Source organism: Chiloscyllium plagiosum, unplaced genomic scaffold (genome assembly GCF_037043375.1).
Source record: "Chiloscyllium plagiosum isolate Xiang-an unplaced genomic scaffold, Cpla_swu_hap1 HiC_scaffold_37, whole genome shotgun sequence".
Lineage (NCBI taxonomy): Eukaryota > Metazoa > Chordata > Chondrichthyes > Orectolobiformes > Hemiscylliidae > Chiloscyllium > Chiloscyllium plagiosum.
This window is the reverse complement of record NW_028270175.1, coordinates 11404862-11428644: the sequence shown is the minus strand read 5'-3', so window position 1 is coordinate 11428644 and position 23783 is coordinate 11404862. Positions and strand designations below refer to the sequence as shown.

Below are 23783 nucleotides of genomic sequence, written 5' to 3'. Positions count from 1 at the left end.
AGCAGCATAAACATCCTAAGCAATAAAATAGGTGAGGAGATGAATTACAATGAATTATATTGCTTACATATTTATGTTCTAGCACAATGGCTGCACTGGGATATTGATGATAAAAAGAGCAGGTGAGACAGCAACTTGCATATATAGCTCATCCTGAGGCCTATCTGCCATCTATAAGACACAATGGAGTGCAGCTGAAACAAAACTCAAGAAACATGACACTACTCAGGACAAAGCTGCCCACTTGATTGGCACCATATCCACATTCACTCCCTTACTACCAATGCACAGTAGCAAGTGCGTACCATCTACAAGGTGCACTACAGAAATTCAGTGAGGCTCCTTAGAGAACTTTTCCCAATCCTGCAACAACCATGTAGAAGGACAAGGGCAGCAGATACTTGGGAACACCTCTACTTGCAAATTCCCTCCAAGCCACTCATTCTGACTTAGAAATACATCACTAAAATTGCTGGAAAAGCTCAGCAGGTTTGGCAGCATCTGTGGAGAGAAATCAGAGTTAACATTTTGGGTCGAGTGATCCTTCCTCAGAACATAAACTCTGACTTCTCTCCACAGATGCTGCCAGACCTACTGAGCTTTTCCTGCATTTTCGGTAATATATTTCTAAGTCTGAATGAGTGGCTTGGAGGGAATTTGCAAGTAGAGGAGCTCTTCCACAATTTATGTTTTTGTTTCGGATTTACAGCATCCACAGTTCATTGGTTTTTATTTGGAAATATATGACCATTCCTTCACCACCTCTGGGTCAAAATCTTGGATATTTTCCTCACAGCAGTGTGAGTATAACTACGTCAAGTAGACTTGCCAGGTTCAAAACAGATTCTCAAGGTCTGTTAAGAATGGGTAATAATTCTGTCAGCCAAACCCATTTCCCATGAATAAATAGACAAAAAAAGCAATAAGATTAGTAGCTTTAGATGTCGCACATCTTATGTTAAAACTAGGTTAGTATTCATAATTATCACAGCGTTTGCACACGCATGTGTTGGACTGATTGATTCAAAACTCTGTGAGCAATTTCGATATTAATACTATAAAGTGCCACTGCAGAAATGGTTAATTGTATTGATTTAAGTCCTAACTTTAAACTAGGGATATTTGTCTTTTTGTGAAGCAGCAAGCAAGAATGCAATATCATCAGGTAAATGAATTATGTGTGAAATGTCATTCCAGTGTAGCATTGAGAGCTCATTACAGATGCAGTTACTGTGTTTTGCTTTTAAAAATAGTGGAGCAAACCGTTTATGGTGCTCCCAATCCCTTACATAAATCAAAAACTCAAAACATGAATGGTTTTTTGCGTTTATTGTCACATTCTGGGCAGAATTAGCATTCAAAGGAAGACTCCAAAGAAAGATAATAATATCCAGTAGATATTCCCAAAGAAACATTAACTGACATGTTTTTTCTCATGCACATAGATAATATTTATTACTATCATGGCAGAAGGACGGAGCTTTATAGCTGGCCTGAGTAAGTGCTGGCTTTGATAATAGTTAATCTATTAACTTGCTTTCCAACTGATGCCACTCTACCCTCTTCCCTTCATGAGGTCTTGTGTCGCAACACCTTTTAAAATGTTCTCAATGACTCATGTATTTTGAAAGTATACTTCACGCCACTATGCAGGTATTTCCTTTTGTGGCCTAAGTGCTGTGATGACGGTGCTCTTAAAACACATTGCTCTGAGGTGTTTGCTATTGACATGTTGATCTAAAAGGGTCAACAGCATTCATTTTAAGACTTGAGACACAGGCAGCCCTTGAACCTTAAATCCACAAATAAACAGTTGATTGTTATCCATTTCAGGAGGTTAGCAAGTTAAATATAACAATGAAGGTTATTGTTTTTGAGCACAGATATTGGTGTGTCTCAGTTCCACTTCCACATTTACATGCCGTGAGATTTTTCAGAAAGTAGTCTTTCTTATAACACCATTAAAAACTCAGAAAATGCCTCAGATGTTAAAATATATTTTTTTAACAAAAACTATTAGTTAAGGTTTCTTCAAAGCATGCTATATAATTATTCTGCACATTGAAATATCAAGAGCCCGATACATGTAGTTAATTAACAATGTGAAGGCTGTGCACTGGTTAGCAATTGGTTTCTGAGTGAAATTACATTGCAGAAAGTTGGAGAGTATACGAGTAAATTTTTAAAAAAGTGTCATTGCTATTGGAAAATTAAGTCTAAGCTACTTTCACTTTAGCACCTCTTTAGGTCATTGTACATTCCTAGCACACCGACGCCCTCACCCCAGAGACAGACAGAGAAATTGGATAGACAAGTCAGCCACTGGAATGAGGGAGCCAAATTTAAACAATATAAAGACTGAAAGTTAGCCTATGAATATCAGTGCTCCAGAAACCAAACTGAAAATTCAGAGACTAACCTTTTATGAAGGTAAACCTTGGCAATTACTTAAGAAAAACATCACTTTTAAGTGACACTGCCATTGTCACTATATCTAGACATACACTTCTCATGTTTAGCAATTCCAAGGCAAATATTCTGAATTCATTAGTGTTGGTTGCTAGTAAGCCCAATGGCATTAGATCAATGTATCAGTGATCAGCTGCACTTGCATAATACAACACAGAACGATTACAAAGCAACTTTGTATTAATTCTGAATGGTTTGATATAAGACCAGAAGACATAGGAGTGGCAGTAAGGTCATTCGGCCCATCGAGTCCACTCCGCCATTCAATCATGGCTGATGGGCATTTCAACTCCACTTACCCGCATTCTCCCCGTAGCCCTTAATTCCTTGTGACATCAAGAATTTATCAATCTCTGCCTTGAAGACATTTAGCGTCCCGGCCTCCACTGCACTCTGCGGCAATGAATTCCACAGGCCCACCACTCTGGCTGAAGAAATGTCTCCGCATTTCTGTTCTGAATTTACCCCCTCTAATTCTAAGGCTGTGTCCACGGGTCCTAGTCTTCTCGCCTAATGGAAACAATTTCCTAGCGTCCACCCTTTGCAAGCCATGTATTATCTTGTAAGTTTCTATTAGATCTCCCCTTAATCTTCTAAACTCCAATGAATACAATCCCAGGATCCTCTGCCGTTACTCGTATGTTAGACCTACCATTCCAGGGATCATCCGTGTGAATCTCCACTGGACATGCTCCAGTGCCAGTATATCCTTCCTGAGGTGTGAGGACCAAAACTGGACACAGTACTCCAAATGGGGCCTAACCAGAGCTTTATAAAGTCTCTCTCAGTAGCACAACGGTGCTTTTATATTCCAACCCTCTTGAGATAAATGACAACATTGCATTCGCTTTCTTAATCACTGACTCAACCTGCATGTTTACCTTTAAAGAATCCTCGACTAGCACTCCCAGATCCCTTTGTACTTTGGCTTTATGAATTTTCTCACCGTTTACAAAGTAGTCCATGCTTGTATTCTTTTTTCCAAAGTGCAAGACCTTGCATTTGCACACATTGAATTCCATCAACCATTTCCTGGACCACTCTCCCAAACTGTCTAGATCCTTCTGCAGCCTCCCACTTCCTCAGTACTACCTGCCTGTCCACCTAACTTTGTATCATCGGCAAACTTCGCTAGAATGCCCCCAGTCCCTTCATCCAGATCATTAATATATAACGTGAACAGCTGAGGCCCCAACACTGAACCCTGCTGGACACCGCTTGTCACCGGCTGCCATTCCGAAAAAGAACCTTTTTATCCCAACTCTCTGCCTTCTGTCAGACAGCCAATCCTCAATCCATACCAGTAGCTCAACTCGAACACCATGGGCCCCCACCTTACTCAGCAGCCTCCCATGTGGCACCTTATCAAAGGCCTTTTGGAAGTCTAGATAGACCACATCCACTGGGTTTCCCTGGTCTAACCTACTTGTCACCTCTTCAAAGAATTCCAACAGGTTTGTCAGACACAACCTCCCCTTACTAAATCCATGTTGACTTGTTCTAATCCGACCCTGCTCTTCCAAGAATTTAGAAACCTTAATGATGGATTCTAGAATTTTACCAACAATCGAGGTTAGGCTAATTGGCCTATAATTTTCTATCTTTTGTCTTGATCCTTTCTTTAACAAGGGGGTTACAACAGCGATCTTCCAATCATCTGGGACTTTCCCTGACTCCAGTGACTTTTGAAAGATCTCAACCAACGCCTCCGCTATTTCCTCAGCCACCTCCCTCAGAACTCTAGGATGTAGCCCATCGGGGCCAGGAGATTTATCAATTTTAAGACCTTCTAGCTTTTCTAGCACTTTCTCTTTTGTAATGGCAACCATACTCAACTCAGCCCCCTGACTCCCTTTAATTGTTGGGATATTATTCATGTCTTCCACTGTGAAGACTGACAATGTACTTATTAAGTTCTCCAGCTATTTCCTTATCTCCCATCACTAGGCTTCCAGCATCAGTTTGAAGTGGCCCAATGTCTACTTTTGCCTGTCGTTTTTTTCTTATGTATTGAAAGAAACTTTTACTATCATTTCTAATATACTGGCTAGCCTACCTTCATATTTGATCCTCTCCTTTCTTATCTCTCTCTTTGTTATCCTCTGTTTGTTTTTGTAGCCCTCCCAATCTTCTGATTTCCCAGTGCTCTTGGCCACTTTATAGGATCTCTCTTTTTCTTTAATACATTTCCTGACTTCCTTTGTCAGCCATGGCTGTCTAATCTCTCCCCGGATAATCTGTCCTCAATTATACCCACAAACTCCTGCCATTTTTGTTCTACTGTCTTCCCCGCTAGGCTCTGCTTCCAGTCTATTTTCGTCAGTTCCTCTCTCGTGCCCTAATTATCTTTATTTAACTGTAACACCATTACATCCAATTTTGCCTTCTCTCTTTTAAACTGCAGACTGAACTCTACCATATTATGATCGCTGCTTCCTAAGTGTTCCCTTACTTTAAGCTTTTTTATAAAGTCTGGTTCATTACATAGCATTAGGTCCAGAATAGCCTGCTCCCTCGTGGGCTCCATGACGAGCTGTTCCAAAAAGCCATCCTGTAAGCATTCCATGAATTCCCTTTCTTTGGATCCACTGGCAACATTATTTACCCAGTCCACCTGCATATTGAAGTCTCCCATGATCACCGTGGCCTTGCCTTTCTGACATGCCTTTTCTATTTCCCGGTACATGTTGCGCCTCTGGTCCTGACCACTGTTAGGAGGTCTGTACATAACTCCCATTCTGGTTTTTTTGCCTTTGTGGTTCCTCAATTCCACCCACACAGACTCCACATCATCTGACGCTATGTCATTCAGTGCCATAGATTTAATTTTGTTCTTAACTAACAAGGCAACCCTGCCCTGTCTGCCTGCCTCCCTGTCTTTTTGATAAGTTGAAAATCCTTGGAAGTTTAACTGCCAGTCCTGACCCCCCTGCAACCACGTCTCTGTGATGCCTACCCCATCATAATCATTCACGATGATCTGTACCATTAGTTCATCTGCTTTGTTATGAATGCTACAAGCATTCAGGTAAAGTGCCTTAGTGCGAACTTTCTTATCATTAGAGATATTGGAAGTCATAAGATGTCCTAAGTTATCCTTTTTGCTGCATTCCCAGTCTGCCTCAAGTTTAAATCCACCTGCACACATGCTATCCTGCTGCTTATCTTTCCATTTAACTCCATACTCCCTGTCGCTTTCACTTTCCCTTCCCCCCCAATGCAGAAGTTTATAGGTGGGTTTATTTTGTAAAGTTCCAAAAAACTGCTGACAGTCTGATTAGTTCCCTCATATGGAATGTTGGATTTTGTCAGTTTTCAGTGTAAGCACGTGAATAAAACAATATACTGTTCATTTTACAGTGAACATGTGCACATTTCTTGACAGTTGACTAATGGAACATCAATGGCAAAGTTAGAAAGTCACTTGTTTTGCCTCAGGTGTATTGCAATACATATTCCATTAAAGTTCATGTGATACATCAGGTAACGAGGAGACAAGTTATTTTCTGTCTTGAAAGAAGATCACAAAGTCTTAATTCTAAGATTCCCTGATTCTAAACCAAAATTGCTTACATACAAAACTAAGCTGTATTTAGCTGTGGCTATTTGAGAGATGGCATAATTGTAATAGGTCATTTTTCTCTCATGAAAGGGAACAAGATAGTGTAATCAATCATAAATACAGTATGGCTCTAATAGAGAGCAACAAATATTGACTACTTTAAAGTTTGAGAGAAGATTTGTAGCTCGGGTGCTTGTTGTTGTGGTTCTGTTCGCCGAGCTGGGAAGTTGTGTTGCAGGAGGCTCCCAAGCACGGAGGATGTCACCTAGACAGGGGATGAAACGTCTGCAACACAAATTCCCAGCTCGGCGAACAGAACCACAACAATATTGACTACTTGTTTGAAATCTGCCAGAGCCCAGGTGGACTTCAGTTTCCTCATTTCCCCTCTCCTGACATTATCCCAGTCCCAAACCTCCAAATCAGCAGCGCCCTCCCGACCCGTCCCTCACCGTTCCCATCTATCCGCTCCGACTTATCACCTTCGTCTACCAATTGCACACTCAGCTATCTTATCCCCAACCCCACCCCGACCCACAGCCTCATTCCTGATGAAGGGTTTATGCCAGAAACATCAATTCTCCTGCTCCTCGGATGCTGCCTGACCTGCTGTGCTTTTCCAGCACCACACTCTGGACTCTGATCTCAAACATCTGCAGTCCTCACTTTCTCCTGGTATTTATAGGGTGACATAATGTTGTAGTAATGGCACTGGATTAGTAATCCTGAGGGCCACTCTATTACAGTGGCGACAACAGCAGCTAATAGAACTTAAATTTCAATTAATAATTCTGGAACATAAGCTAGTGTCAGTAATGGTTTCTTTACAGATTTCAGTCAACAGAATGGACAAGAAGAGTAGCTCGCATAGTAAAGGCCAACATAGATGGAAGGACAATAGAAAGAAAAGTATCTTGTTTTAGAAACAGTATAGGTGGATATTAGCAATAAAAAGCAGCAAAATACTAGTGGGAGAACTTTATAGATACCCTCACTCCAATTTTACCATTGGATAGTGTTTTAAGCAAGAAATAATGATAGCTTGCAATAAGGTAACGTACAGTAATTGTGGCAGGCTTGAATTTCATGTACACTGGACAAATTAAATTTGCAAAGATAATTTGCAAGCTGAGTATGTAGAACACATTCATAGATTCCTAGAGTAACACATTGAGGAACCAAGTGGGAATAATGCTAAATATTGTGCATTGAGGCAGTTTAACTAGCAATGTCATAGTATAAGATCAGATGGGAAAGAAGGGATCATATTGCAAATGAATGCTGTATTAAATTTGAAAGCAATATACTCCAGTTCCAAACAATAATCTTGAATTTAATGAAAGCCAATTACGAAAGTATTAGATCTGGCCAAGAGTAATTTGGTTAAATAGGTTAAAAAGTATGATGGGAAATATGGGAAACAGTCTTTAAAAACAGCTAAATTTCATAAAAAGGGAAAAAGTGGAATGAGAGTAAACCAGCTATAAAGTATAATAGATTATAATAGCTGTTAGAAGTATATGATAAGGGAGGAGAGTTGTTAAAATAAATAGTTGGAATAACAGGTCAGTACAAGTCTGGAACTTCTGATAATCAATATTAGAATATAGAAAAGTATTGAAGGTGTTTAAGGGACTAAAAACTAGCAAATCTTCTGTTGTGAATTACTGTGCCCTGTTCTAATTTCCACATTATAATACGGAGGCATTGAGAAGGATAAAGAAAGTCGGTAAGGTTGATTTAAGAAATGCATTGATATCCATCAGAAAACACTAGATACAAAGAGAATATTTCTTCTTGTGGGGAAGAACACAGCTTGAATCCACCAATACAAGATACGAGTCATCAAGATATCAAATATTATGACAAATCAAACAGATTTTAATTGTTTTGGCGGAGGTGGGGGTGGGGGGTGGGAAAGAGAGTGGAAACGAACATTTGAATTAAATGCAGAAAGCACTGATCGTTTGGCAAGTGGACTCTAACTGGTGGAGGCATTGCCATGGAGATTGCATCAACAAATGATGATTGACAGTGAACCAACAGGCTATTTCATAATTATAAACCAGGCAGGTTGGTTGATTAGTCAGAGAATTTCATTGAAAAATGAACCAGCAATGGCTGAAATTTAATTTGTTGAGGTGAAATAGCCATATTGCATGTATATGTCCTTTCTGTCTGCAAAGAACAGGACTCTTAACATGTGTAGCTTTCAGTGCATGCACCTGCATCATTAAGCATACCTGACTGACAATCCTAAACTGGTTGTCAGCATGATTTTTCATAATTATTCCAGTAAATTATGTCCAATTACAGAATCACATTTGATGCTGGTCATTGTTTTGCAAGTTTTGAAAGCATTGGTACAGTCAATATATTGCTTGTTGCAAACAGCCTAAGTAATATGCTATTTGACATAGCAATCCAGTTTTCAGAATATACAATTTACATTCCTGGCATCACATCAGTACTGAAATTCATGGATCACATTACTCATTTGTCTGCTAGACAGAACACTGCCATCAAACAAAGGAAATGTTCTATTAATGGTGAACACCACACACTGCTACCTCACAGTAGTAGCATGAAACAGAAAACTTCACCTGTTACTCAAAGGTTTGAATGAAATTAAAATAGATTGAGCACTTTTCAGGACCAAAATTGATTGCCTTAATGCCTTTCATAAGTTGCATTACATACAATGAGAAATGATTGGGTCAGAGTAACTTTATTCCACAGGATGGCTGCAATACACTATTTCACCAGCAGGTTTATGTGGTGTACACATGTTTCAGGACCCTGTTTACAAGGTTGCTGTTAGGCCAATCATATACTGCATGGGACTGTGGGAGTAACAGTGAAGGTAGGTTTGCAGTAGGTACGAGAAGCAAGCTCTCAACTATAACATCAGAGTTCATTTGATTATTCTATTTCAACTTGCATTTGAGAGCAGGATAGAACCCATTTAAACATGTAAAGAATTTCTTAAATGCATCTGCGAATTCAAATATTACAAATGTAGAAACTGAATAAAAAATGTCAGTGATCTTTCATCAGAATGGGAAAGTAGAAGAAATGGAAGAGTTTTTAAGCCAGTAGAAGAGGGTAGGGCACGAAAAACAAAAAGGGTGAAGGACAGGCAAGGTTAGATACAAAGGATTTCATGATCCAGTAGCCAAGGAGATTGAAGAAACAAAAATTGTGTCCATGGATGGTGCCTGTATCTAGAGTTTTCAGCTTTAGCTGTTCTCTATTTGCAGAACTTTGTTTTTGTATCAACTTCTATCATCTAAACTTTATTTCTCTTTGCAGCAACTCTGAAAACTGTGTTTATAAATATGAATTCTGACTTAGTGACCTGAAATGTTAAAGACACACTTGATATTTAAAAATGATTTAGGATGTCCAGAAACGGAGATGTACCCAAAGGCACAAACAAACAAAATACTTGGGCAGTGTGATTATTTAAAATTAATGAATTATGGGATTGCCATTTTTTGATTTTATAATAGGGGTATCAGTATTAATAGGCAGTCTTTTATACATAGAATCATACTGCACGGAAACAGACCCTTTGGTCCAACCAGTCCATGCTGACCACAATCCCAAACTAAACCAGTCGTACCTGCCTGCATTTGGTCCATATCCCTCCAAACCTTTCCTAAAAATTAAAAAATAATTTGGAAGAATACATTTGTTCCATTACATTCATTGAGCTACAGAGTTCTTGCAATGCTTGTAAGTTCAAAATTCCATAAACGTTAAGTTCATTTAGAAACAGTAATACTGTTTGAAGCTTAAACTTGGAGGAATAACAGGCAGGTCTGTTTGTAAACTGGTCTCAATATAATTTTACTAGGTTTTGCATGCTCCTGAGACATCTCATTATAATTCCCCATGAACAGTATAAAGAAATGTTAGCTGGAAGTGAGTGAGAGAGACTCTCACAACACTAAGGGCACCAAAGGGGTTCTCTGCTTCTCAGACAGTGCCCATATAAAACACAATTTATTTTCTGAAATACTAATCCTGAAAGCAAAATACTGCTTTAGCTGAAATACAGAGACCATTCTCACCAAAAGACACAGCTGAACTCAAATCGGCTAATAATCAGCCACAATCAGCATAAGTAGTTTTTAAGGTCAGCTTATTAATGAAATTTTTTTTCCCCTTCCATCATTCTCCTAAATATTCTATTTCTGCAGGTTAGAATCTACTGTTTAAGAAATACTAGTATAAGTAATAAATATTAACATACATAAAAGGTGAATTCTGATAACTAGTGGCTTTAAGACAGCATCCCACTGACTTTGAGGCAATTATCACCATATAGTCAACACTAAAAATATATCAAAATTATTAGTGAACCCATCATTCATACTAATTTTGCTTTGAGAGATCTATTTTATTATGTAAAAAATGCCTTTTAAGAAAATTGTTGTTTTCCGCACTGAATGCCTTATTAATGACGTGATCAACACTTAAATTTTAAAGAAAAACACACAAATCTTAGTTTTTGGCTAGCGGATATATCCACTAACTTCAAATACAATAGAAGTGCCATTCTATCAAATATTATAATGTGCAACGAGTTGTGCCAGTGAAAGCTTGGGCAAATCCCAATATAACAGATTCTCAAATGCTCCTCAACTTTAAAATTTACAAAGTTGTTACAATCTCACTGCAATGCAAAACAATTATGAATAACAATTATAATAGATTTAAACTTTCTCTTGTTGCAGTACCACATGATTCCTGCTGGTGGTACTGTTGCTGAGGCAATTGGCTTCTTTAGCATCTGAATTGCTGTTAAGCTGGGCAGTGCCACCAGTGCAGCTTGTTTTATGGTTAGATACAAAAACACATTTGCAAAACGTAGTTGTCATAGTTTAACTTCTTGTCATCATAATTTATCTTTTTTTCCATCTTGAAAACATGCAGTGCAGTAGATGATGAAATTAATGGATTTACAGATTTCTAGGTCAAATATTTGTTTTTTTTCTAAATGCATGCAATGTATTTGAATAGTCATGAAATCTTAAAATTAAACTTCATTATTTATCATTTTCAAGAAGAGGCACTTAAAGTAATATATAAATACAAGCTTGACAAGTGTAATTTTTAAAATGTCTTATTCATAAATTAAACAGTCTCTGAAAGGCAGTTTTCTGTAGACATTTGGTTTGTAGAATTGCACTGCATAGAGATCCACAGGCAAGCTAGGACACAGCAATTCTCATTACAAATGCAGGCAGCAGCTTGACGTAAACCAAAGTAATTCTAGAGAGAGCAAAAATGGAATATTAAAGGTGACAGGATCATTCATGTTACTGCTCACGTTTAAAAGGTGGGGCAGGGAAATTAGATGGCAGAAACATTTATTAAATAGACATTACAAAATCTTATGACTTAATCCTTCATCATTATACAAATAAATCTGATTAGTAATCAAAGTTTGCTACATAAATGCAAAAGCAGCTCAAAGCTTATTTATAACACAAAGGTTGGTATAAAAAATAACTTAAAAATTTGCAAAGTGACATTAGTATTTATTTATCCTCATCGTTAAAGTACCTTCAAACCTAAGTAGGGAAAAGAAACATTACAGTTGGTTGGGAGAGGAGTGGCAGCTGCAAGAATTCAAATCACAGGAGAAGAAAGAGGTTTCTAAAATATTCCCTGAGGAAGTGAGATAGAGCAGTTTCAGGGGATTGTTTGAGAGTAGTGTAGTAAGGTAAAGAGAGGATGGATGTGGTGGGAGTTGAGGTAAGCCAGAGGAACTCTGTTTGGAGTGAGGAAATGATTCAGTTTGTAAAGATTTGAGGAGTTATGAAATTGTGACATCCAGAAGGTGGCAGTGTGTGTGTGGGACAGTTTACATGAAAGGCACGGTTAACTATTTGTCTATTCTTTCATTAGGAACAGATAAAGCAGAGTAATGCATGCAGAAAAATTAAGTTTGATTGAAAAGAAACAGCATTTGTGTGTAGAAATTGAGTTCCAGGGGAAGAGATTTAAGTAGGGTTGTAGACAATGAGAAACTTAAAGGATTTTAAGAGGATTGTTAGGAATAGTAAAGGGCGGGTTGCACAAATGAAGATCTGGTGGCATAAGGACACAGACATAATACAGTCTGAGGACTGCAGTCTATCATGATCTGGCTGGTGGGCTAAATAATCAGGCAGTGAGGCATGATAAAAGGGTAAGAGTTATCAGCAATGTCCCCTTTGGATGGCTGGATGACCACACAGCTTAAAGGTTCTGTGGATGTTGATCATATGCCAATGCACTGATTTCTGCTTCTGGAAGTGGAGGTCTACACAGTGGCAGGTCAAGTTATAGGGAAAACACATTAACAGCACCAAAGCAGGTCTCAAATCAGGTCATCTTGTTGATGCTCACCTCCAGCCATGAGTTGGTAAAACCTTTGCATTAAGCTGTAGAATGTCTGTTTCTTCAAACAGAGGGAACAATAGTTATTGTCCCACTGAATCAGGTTGGGAGGGAGAACTCGTGCCAGACTTAGTTGGTGTGTATCAAAAGGAGAGAAAGGATGGGGAGAGAGCTGGAGAAATTGGCCATCAGTGAGAATGAGGAGGGTGTGCCAAGCAGGCTAAGATAAAAGGTAAGGAGGAGGGACTTGGGGGAGGGGTGTTGGGAATGCGATAAGTGGAAGGAGGTTAAGGTGAGGGTGATAGGCCAGAGAGGGGTTGGTGGCGGAGAGGTCAGGAAGAAGATTGCAGGACCTCTCCGGCCTATCACCCTCACCTTAACCTACCTCCTTCCACCTCTCGCATTTCCAACGCCTCTCCCCCAAGTCCCTCCTCCCGACCTTTTATCTTGGCCTGCTTGGCACACCCTCCTCATTCCTGAAGAAGGGCTTATGCCCGAAACGTCGATTCTCCTGCTTCTTTGATGCTGCCTGACCTGCTGCGCTTTTCCAGCAACACATTTTTCAGTTCTGATCTCTAGCATCTGCAGTCCTCACTTTCTCCCATCAGTGAGAATGGTAGGCAGCTGCATGAATGTTAGGAGTGAGAAAAGCAGCATAGTTTTGGAGACTGCTTCTAATTAATTCTGAATATTAGAGTACTATCCAGTTGCAGAGGTCAGGGAAGAAACAGAATAGAGACAACACTGGAATTCAGCAAGAAAGTATTGCAACTAAGGCAGGGAGATATAACTGGGTTTGATGTAATGCAGAAGGGAAGGGTACGGTGAAAGAACTGCTTTAAAAAAAAGAACAAGGAGGTAAGGTCTATAATGGTTACACCAAAAACAAGTGAAATAGAGACAGTAGGGTTTACAGGTCAGAAGAAAGCATCCAAGACATGAATGCACTTCAGAAGGAACATTTCACAACAGTGTGGGTGATAACACTTACAAAATAGTGGCATATAAAAATATAGGAGCATGTGCATTACAAACAAAGAAAGAGTTTTTAAGTAACTTGTATTGTTAATATACTTATTATACATACAACCTCTCTACCCTTGGTGCTTTTATCTCTTTGTGTTGCTACTTCCCGATGATTTCGGACTTTTGATGTTTAAATTTTCATACAGACAGGATGGTTCTTTTAACCTTTAGGAAAGGAAAAAAAAATGACTACTCTTAACTCTGCAACTTGGCATGAATGTATCTATAAATTGCTCAACACAAGAGCACAGAGGGTTTGTAAATCATTTGCATCTTTTGTATACTTGACAGTGACAGAATATTTCCTTGGGGGTGTGGTCCCACAATTGAATGATTCATTATAAAGTACAAAATTAACATGTACACTCAAATGAACCATGTCAGAAGTCACATGACACCAGGTTATAATCCAATAATTTATTTGAAATCACAAGCTTTCAGAGCGTTGCTCCCTCATCAGGTGAAGTCCTGACAAAGCTTGTGATTTCAAATAAACCTGTTGGACTATAACTTGGTGTCATGTGCCTCGGATTTTGCCCAGCCTCACCCAACACTGGCACTTCCTCATCAAATAAACCATTACACATTTGGGCAGCAATGAGTAAGGTAAATGATGAGAGAACTTTAGATCTGAAGTCTTTTAATGTGGTTGCATTTGAGAAATGTCAGATTCTGTAATACAATATCCTCACAAAGACAAAGAATATTTGAATGTACGGGTTCTACGCTGCATATCACCTACCCATTTCCTCTGGTATTTTATCACAGGCAAGAAGCGACCATGCCTTGGGTGATGTTTTTGGCAGGCTGACAGGGGTCCCTCCTGTTTGAACACCCTATGAACTGTCATGTATTAAATTATACATGGCTTGAGATGCAGCCCTATCAGTTCCTATACCTCTCTCCTTTGCGAATTCTGCAGCAAAGCCAGGTATGTGTAGTCAAGTCACGAGAAACATTAGAAATCCTAAACTAGCTAAGCCGCTGGTCCTCTCAATGGCTTCTCTCTGCTGATGCTGAGAACAGCTTATTCTCTTCTTCGCACACAAACATGCAGAAGGATTGTTGGATTGATCACCTTTCCCAGCTTAGATAGATCCAGCCATATAGGTTGAATGCTACTGTGACTTTTGTGGCCACTGGCAGCAATATCCTCCTGCAATACAATTCCAAAGAACGGTCACTGGTCCTGAAATGTTGGCTCTGTTTTCTCTTCATGGATGCTGCTGGACCAAAGTTTCTCCAGCAATTTCTGTTTTTTGTTTGTTTCAGATCCAGCATCCATTTTCTTTGTTTCACATTATGACCACCTCAATGTCAAACCTGAGTCATAAAGATGTACAGCATGGAAACAGACCCTTCGGTCCAACCTGTCCAAGCTAACCAGATATCCCAACCCAATCTAGTCCCACCTGCCAGCACCCGGCCCATATCACCTCAATGTCAAACCTGGGTCACCTCAATTTCAAACCTGGGTCACCTCAGGCAGCATTCTTTGGTATGGGTGATGGCGAGAGCATACTCTGGAAAATCCCTTAGTGGGTCGGCAACCCTCCACTTCCGTTTTCACGGAGCGTCGTTCCCTACTCAGTGGTTCCTGCTGTATTTGCTGTACATGTTGTAGGTCTAGAGGTGCTGCAATCACATCAAGTTCTCCTCCAAGCTACATACCACCATGACTCGGAACTATATCGCTGTTCCATCATTGCTGCAGAGTAAAAATCATGGACCTCCTTTAACATGAGTACAGTGGGCATACCTACACCGTGGACTGCAGTGCTTCAAGGTGGTTGCCTTTTCAAATGTAATTAAGGAACAGCAACAAATTCTGGGTTCACATCTTATGACTGAAAAAAAAACACCCTTTTTTCTTGCACCATTGAGTCCTCTAGCCTCCTGAATATGGACAGTAGCTCACCGTAAAACCTGTCAAAGCAAGCCACAGTATTTGCATTAACTTTACAGCAGAGGTCAGACCAAAGCACTTCACCTGGATACCAGACCCTTGAAATAATGCTAGTGGGGGTCCTTTGTGTTGCTGAACACGTCAGTGAACAGTAATTAGCAGATCTGCTCATTGCACAGATGTATGTCAAGTGTTAGGAGTGCCAGGTAAGAAAGTGGAGGCAAGACTACAATCAAATCAGATATGGCCTTACTGAATGGCAGATCAGGGTTGACTATTCCTGCTCCCATTTTCTTTGCTTTTACGTGATATCCATGAAATCAGTTGAATAGCTGATTGACTTCATTATCAGCTTTCTCCTTACATGCCCAACAAACTGTTTTGGTACCAGAGGAGTACCAGTATGCTGGTTGGGATGGGGAGTGGGGTGGAGAATTTGCGAATGCTATTCGGGAGAGTTCACACTAATTCAGCAAGGGGATGGGAACCTAAATTGTAGCTCCAGTGTCCAGGAGGTTGAGTGCAGGGAGGTCAGAAATATGGTTTCAAGGTCACAAGAGTTCACCAACAAGCAGGAAGGGGGTTTGAAGTGTGTCTACTTCAATGCCAGAAGCATCCAGAATAAGGTGAGTGAGGTTGCAACATGGGTTTGTACCTAGGACTTCAATGTTGTGGCCATTTTGAAGACATGGATAGAGCAGGGACAAGAATGGTTGTTGCAGGTTCCAGGATTTAGATGTTTCAGTAAGAACAGAGAGGATAGTAAAACAGGGGGAGGTGGCATTGTTAGTCAAGGACAGTAGTACAGTGGCAGAAAGGACATTTGAAGACTTGTCTACTGAGGTAGTATGGGCTGAGATTAGAAACAGGAAAGGAGAGGTCACCCTGTTGGGAGTTTTCTATAGGCCTCCAAATATTTCCAGAGGTGTAGAGGAAAGGATAGCAAATATTATTCTGGATAGGAGGTGAGAGTAACAGGGTAGTTCTTCTTTAACTTTAACTTTCCAAGCACTTTAGATGGGTCAGTTTTTGTCCAATGTGTGCTGGAGGGTTTCTTGACACAGTATGTAGAAAAGCCAACAAGGCGCGAGGCCACATTGGATTTGGTACTGGGTAATGAACCTGACCAGGTGTTTGATTTGGAGGGAGGTGAGCACTTTGGTGGTAGTGACCACAATTTGGTTATGTTTACTTTAGTGATGGAAAAGGACAGGTAAAAAAATGCAGGCCAAGAGTTATTGCTGGGGGAAAGGCAATCATGATGCGATTAGGCAAGATTTAGGATGCATAGGATGGGGAAGGAAACTGCAGGGGATGGGCACAATTGAAATGTGGAGCTTATTCAAGGAACAGCTACTGCGTGCCCTTGGTAAGTATGTACCTATCAGGCTTTTATTGGCAGAGGAATTGAGTTTCAGAGCCACGAAGCTATGCTGCAGCTGTAGGAAACTCTGGTGCAGTATTGCGTACAGTTCTGGTCACTGCATTATAGGAAGGACATGGAAGCTTTGGAAAGGGTTTAGAGGAGATTTACTAAGATTTTGCCTGATATGGAGGGAAGGTTTTATGATGAAGGCTGAGAGACATGAGGCTGTTTTCATCAGAGAGAAGAAGGTTGAGAGGTAACTTAGAGACATACAAGATAATTAGAGGGTTAGGTAGGGTGGACAATTAGTGCCTTTTCCTTGGATGGTGATAGCTAGCACGAGTGGACATAGCTTTAAATTGAGGAGTAATAGATATAGGACACATGTCAGAAGTAGTTTCTTTACTCAGAGTAGGAGTGGCGTGGAACGCACTGCCTGCAACAGTCGTAAACTCGCCAACTTTAAGGCAATTTAAATGGTCATCGGATAAACATATGGATGAAAATTGAATAGTGTAGAATAGATAGGCTTCAGATTGGTTCCATAAATTGGCGGAATGTCAGGGGTCGAAGGGCCTGTATTGCGCTGTAATGTTCTAATATTTATGTAAACTACCAGCATGTCCTACTCCATTTTATTGCTTCCGGTTCTGGTGAACCATTAAAATGTTATTTTGCAGTCCTGCCAATTAACAAAATCCAAAACCTAGATCTTATACTGAGTGACATTATTATACAAAAGTTCACAAAGTCAGAAGTTTGAACTTTGTAAGAGTTGGTAATCTGTTTGAATCCCCTCTTAAACTTTGCATATAAGGGATATCCTACAGTACTTCCCAGTCCAGAGAGTAGGTTTTACTTTGCAAATTGCATCCAATTTCGGTTAAAATTTTGCAAACAACTGGGATAATGATAAAGAGTATCATTTCCTCAACTATTCCCAATTTCCATATTGGCAAATGTAAGATCTATAGTAACTCAACACAAATTGGGTAGAGTTTTAGAACTTAATTTATAAAAAGTCTTAAAAATATTTATTGATTAATTTAAATGCTAAGTGGATTTTGATTAATACAGGTCATTCTGCTATAACATGTCTTATTAATGCAAATTCGCTGTAACGCGATTGACAAATTGGGGACACTTTCTAAAGTGCAAACTTTTAAAGCGTGTATTGGTTATAACATGATTTCAGTCCCATTAGTTTGAATGGTGCTGCTACTAGCTAATTTTCTTATAACACGGGATTGCACAAGAACAGAATTACTGCGTTATGACAGAACCGACTGTACAACTGAAATCGGGTTGATCGTGAAAAATAAAGCTTTTTAAAATTGTCTGGTTAACTAATTGTCATGAAGTTGATCATAAATTACTGAAATGACAAAAATATACAGTGAACCATTTGCCACTTATAGTGACTCGCACCAGTCCATTTCTGATTAAGTTAATAAAAATATATACATTCAAAAGCTTTTAACATGTCTATTAGTGTAATCTGGGTGAGGTATGGCCAGTTCTGTGGGTGGGGTCAACTGCTGGACAGTGTTTATGACACTAAGAAACAATCATGGACTTAATGTCTGTTGGATGTGATTTGCACGTGAAGTCCACGTTTTTGTTTTATTCAATCACGCGAGGCTGGCCAGGCCAACATTGATACAAGTTCAAGATGATGGCAAAGTAGCAGGGCTGCATGTGAGCTCTTGCCTGGGGCTTCCATCTGCTTTCCCTTTTTTTTCCTTTTGCTTCTGCTTATTTTTTTCCCCTGTGGCAGGTGGGTCGACAGCATTGGTGTGGCAGTGAGAACAGGCCATGTGCAGAGTGGTGACGCAGATTCTCCTGGGTACTGGAGGCAGCGACAGCACGGACATCCTCCCAGCACTGGCAATGGCAACAAAGTTCCTCCAGTGATCAGGGATAGCAGTGACTCTTCAAGATGGCGGCGACATCGGCAGCCGAAGTGGGGCCTCTTGGCGGCCTGGCTTACAGTGGAGCCATGGACTCCTGGTGGCAGTAGGCTCAGAGCAGAGTTTCCTGGCACTGGTGTGGCAGCAGCTGCAGCATGTTTATGCCAGGAGTGGGGAGTCCTGGCGTCATCAAGGCAGCAGCAGAGCCAGGGACTCTTGTTGTGGGACAAATGCGGGATTAACAGTATCAGTGAGGTGCGCCCAATTTTGACAAGATGGTGCGTAAAGTGAGGCAACTCCTACATCCTGCGCAGACAGCAGCGAGACGGTGGAAGTCTGTTTTTCTTTCAATTACTGGAGGCTATGTGCCATGTGGACTGGGCTAGAAAGACTGTTATTCTGAACATTTTATTTCTTTAGCATCATACGAGTCAGAGATGTACAGCATGGAAACAAACCCTTCAGTTCAACTCGCCCATGCCAACCAGATATCCTAACCTAATCTAGTCCCATTTGCTAGCATTTAGCCCATATCCCGCGAAACTTTTCCTATTCATATGCCTTTTAAACACTGTAATTGTACCAGCCTCCACCACTTCCTCTGGCAGCTTATTTCATACTCGCACCACCCTCTGTTTATAAAGGTGCCTCTTAAATCCCTTTTATATCTTTCCCCTCTCAGTCTAAACCTATGTCCTCTAGTTCTGGACTCTCCCACCACAGGGAAAAGACTTTGTCTATTTACTCTATTCATGCCCCTCATGATTTTATAAATCTCTATAAGGTCACCCCTCAGCCTCCGACGCTCCAGGGAAAACAGTCCCAGCCTATTCAGTCTTTCCCGACTGTTCAAATCCTCCAACCCTGGCAACATCTTTGTAAATCTTTTTTGACCCCTTTCAATTTTCACAACATCTTTCCAATAGGAAGGAGACTAGAACTGCACACAATATTCCAAAAGTGGCCTAACCTATGTCCTGTACAGCGCAACATTGTCTCCCAACTCCTATAGTCAATACTCTGACCAATAAAGGAAAGCATACCAAATGCCTTCTTCACTATCCTATCTACCTGAGGCTCTACTTTCAAGGAACTATGCACCTGCACTCCAAGGTCTCTTTGTTCAGTAACACTCCCAAGATCTTACCATCAAGTGTATAAGTCCTGCTCTGATTTGCTATTCCAAAATGCAGCACCTCACATTTATCTGAATTAAATTCCATCTGCTACTCCTCAGCCCAATGGCCCATCTGATCAAGATCCTGTTGTAATCTGAGGTAACCTTCTTCGCTGTCCACTACACCTCCAATTTTGGTGTCATCTGCAAACTTACTAATTACTTTTCAAATTCTTTTCCTAAGAATTTGTTCTTGAAAATCTGTACCTTTGTACTGAAGATCATGCCATAATGTGACAACTTGTAGACTTTTCACTGTACTCATTTGAGTACATGTGACAATAAAGCTTCAAATCATTCCAGGAATTCAAAGATTTTGACTCACAACACAGAAGAACTATAATATATTTCAAGTCAGCATGGTCCATGACTTGAATGTGAACCTGTATGTAATGGTGTTCCCACGAACCTCCTGCCCTTGTCCTTTTAAATAGTAGTGGTCATGGGTTTGGATGTTGCTGTCTTAGGAGCTTTGGTAAATTTCTATGGTACATTTTGTGGTGCACACTTCTGCTGAGCTTTGGTGGTGAAGGGAGAAATTTTTCTTGTGCTAACATGACTTTCAGTTGAACTATGCTGTACAAATGTGAAATCTAGTGGAAAATGCAAGCTACAATCTGCAAAATGCTTTGACAGAATTTCTTCAATCTACCACAAACAGAATTACTTACGTTGAAAAAGCTCGAGATGGTGCAGGATATCTTTTGTTTTTTGCTTTATCCGTAAGATAGTGGATATTTGAATACTCTCGTTCCTTTGTTTTGTTTTTCTGGAAGAAATAATATTCAAATGCTCAAAAGTCATCAGTAGTCTAGCCAAATATTTACAAAATGTTTACAAGATATTGCCTCCACTTTAAAAATACATTCTCTTTTGTTTAGTTCACTCTAAAAGGTTTGATCAGTTTTTTTTCTATTCATGCTATCATCAGATGTGATTTGGTGATTTCAGAAGGCAGTTACGAGCTGACCACATTGCTATGACCAAATAAGGGTGACAGATTTCATTACCTAAAGGACATTACTTAAATGCCCTTATTCCTTGGTACTTTCCTTTTTTCATCTCATGGCTTTAAGCAGACAGTGGAATTAAATGGTTGTGAATGGGTGGGGCTGTGTAAATGTTGCCTGACAGTCAAAGAATTGACTGACTTTTGAAATGTCAATACAGGGCAACTTGGATCAGCAAAAAAATTTCACATTTCACATGAGCCTTGGACTTTGTCAATGGCTAAGGAGCTAAACCTAATAGCCATGTTTCTAAAAATTGTCATTGCTGTCGTCCTGTAGACATGAATAATCTCTCATAAAAGTTGACCTCCGATTTTTGGACAAAAACTATGTATTTTACATTTAACTCACATATATTTGACAGCTGAATTTTAGCTGAAAAATTCCAAACTCTCTACTTTTGGCCACTCCTGCATTCTAAAATGGCAACACAGTCCAAATCTTCTAATTGGAAAAAAGCAATGTAGCCTGAATGATACGCTAAAGAACCTCTCAATAGTCCCTGCCCACTGACTACCTGTGAATTGCTCAGAAAGTTTAAACTTCTGGAATTCTCTGAAGAAGTTTCTTACTCTAATTCAGAGTTGAAAACTTTGGATGGTTCCGACTCACTTGCCTGAATAGTTACGCAGGAAGAATTGAAGCCTGTTCTTACTCAGGGGTGATTCAAACAGACCCTCTCTGAAACCCATACATTTCTACCCTGCTGAACCATGACATCTTCATCCTTTTTGACCTGACCAGATCATCCCACCCAACCCGGTTAAACTTCGCTCCATAGCTTCTCAACAAGGCTTTCAGAAATTCCTCACTTATTCAAATAATCTTGGAGTGCTGTAAAAGAGACTGTGGCTTGGCTTTCTCGGTGATCCTATACAATTCAGCTGGAATGAAGATGCGCTTCTCATTTCTGTAGCCTCTGGTATCAGAACGTGGGCCCAGAAGTGCAGAGTATATGGCAAGAAAGTAGTGCAGGAGCAGCAATCATACGGCAATTGGTGTTTTCAGAAGATTTGAGCCACAGTATCAAGGAGGAACTGAAGACTCAAAGCACGGTTCAAAATTAATTAGATTTGAACAGCACCTAAAACATCAAGATATTGGATAAGAATTGTTGAGATTGAAGGAAGTTCTGAATACAGCTTAAATTGATGTCTAAGAATAATCGTGCAGAGTAAATCCCAAGATTGTGGCTGCATTTGGAAAGTGAAGTTGCAAAACATATCTATTACAATTATTATAATGGATTCAGTTTCTTAGAGATATCTCTAAATTTTCACTTTGAAATAAAAAAAGGAAATAAGTATTGCAGATTTCAAAGCAAGCCCTGAATAGTGTAGCAGGCTAATGAAGACAAACAATTTTGTTTAATGATGCCATTTATGAAGCAGATTGGGATGTATTATTTTGTCTGAAGATAATATGGAGTGAGAGTTTTTAGGTTTTTGATGTGTTCAGTGGATGTTATGTTGCTGAGTAGCATTCCTTCCTGCATTTTGAAAAACACTTGAATAAATTGTATGAAAATGCAGATATAGCTTTTTCTGATTATTTGAAAAAAATTGATGAATTTAGTGGACACAAAATAATCTGTTTCCATTGGGCTATTATTTATAAAAATTTAATAATAATAGTTTCTTCCCCTCCTTTTGCACGGTCTTTGGGGACAGCATTGACCAGAGAGTCTTTGACCAGGTAACTCTACAAAGTGCTAGTTGATTGAACATCATTTCTGCTTTCTACTGGTTGATTGGTAGGTTTCGTGCTTGTTCAGGAATTACTACAATCGTTTCAAACATGTATGTTTACAAAATATTTACAAAACATTCAACATCATATAATTTTTATAATATATAAGTGTGAAGTCCAAAAGTAATGTGACAGGGAGAAGATAGCAGTTTTAGATATACGTACAGCTCTCCCATGGAATGTGTTTACATTGTGGATGTACTCTCGGAGAAAAGATCTGGCATGACATTAGCGATACACATTGAATGCACAATTGAAGACCGTAAAACCTTTGCTTATGGAGGACATCTAACACACCTCAGGCTGGCTCCCTGCGCAGCTGGATTCCACCAGATTAACATTTGATAGCCAGCCTGTCACTCTCAGTGAAAACTGTGGCAACACTTTGTGCCCAACTTAGAACAATCATTCCAAAAAACTAGCAAACCAAAGAATGGGTTTGTCCTCCTCTGTCTTATAATAGCACAAGTTTCTCTCAATCTGAAGAATAACAGCACTTTTTGGCTGCTTACTATAACATTCGCTATACATTAACCTAAACTCGATTTTGAAACAGTCCTGGTGAGCTGTGTGCATGCTTACTGCAAATAAACATCACAGTAACCGGTTGGGCTGAAGGAAGAAGAACATCAACACTTTCAAAGTTTTGCTGATTAAAACAGAGACTGTAGGTAACTTTCTTGCCCAAGATCTGGCGTTTTATTATATTCTAGCTGCACACATCTAATAGGTGGACTAAACAACTTTAGCAGCAAAAGCTGAATGGAATCCATGGCTGTGGTCACATTATTTATACAAATATATATTAATAACATCCATCCAGTAGACTGTGATGTAAATAATTACATCAGAGGTCTGGGCTATCTTAAACATTGTGTAACTTGTTGATGTCTGGGTGCGGAGGAAAGGGAGGGATGGCATGGACCTGGAGGGGTAGCAGCTTAGGGATGGAATTTTTGTGGAATTTGGAGAAGTGGTTATGCTTCTTTTACCCCTCCCAAAAAGGTAATTATTAACTTAACTCGGGTCTCTCTAGCTTAACCTCAATTGAAACAATGCAGACCACCATGGAGTGTGCATTGCCCAGTTTGTGTCTTAATTTGGGAACTGGGGCCCCGCGTCAATCAGGCAGCACTGCTCTGCATGTTGAAAGAGCTCACCAATGAAACAAGCAGGTCTTTGGGAATACTCTTTCAAGGCAGGAACATTTCCTGC

The 23783-nt window shown here is 39.8% G+C and overlaps 1 protein-coding gene across 5 annotated transcripts in view; it reads right to left on the bottom strand.

Moving 5' to 3' along the window:
* Positions 1-10415: 10415 nt before the first annotated feature.
* ptpn11b (protein tyrosine phosphatase non-receptor type 11b) overlaps positions 10416-23783 on the bottom strand; it is a 138842-nt gene continuing 125474 nt past the window's right edge. For 3 of the 5 annotated variants that reach the window (XM_087980315.1, XM_043676117.2, XM_043676120.2), the window contains exons 14-16: positions 20481-20578; positions 13515-13615; positions 10416-11311 (exon numbers count right to left, since the gene is read on the bottom strand). In XM_087980315.1, the coding sequence (XP_087836441.1) occupies positions 13534-13615; positions 20481-20578 (180 nt within the window). In that variant the 3' untranslated portion in view covers positions 10416-11311; positions 13515-13533. Of the gene's footprint in view, positions 11312-13511; positions 13616-20480; positions 20579-23783 lie in introns of all 5 variants that reach the window. The other 2 variants (XM_043676119.2, XM_087980314.1) reach the window with 2 other exon arrangements.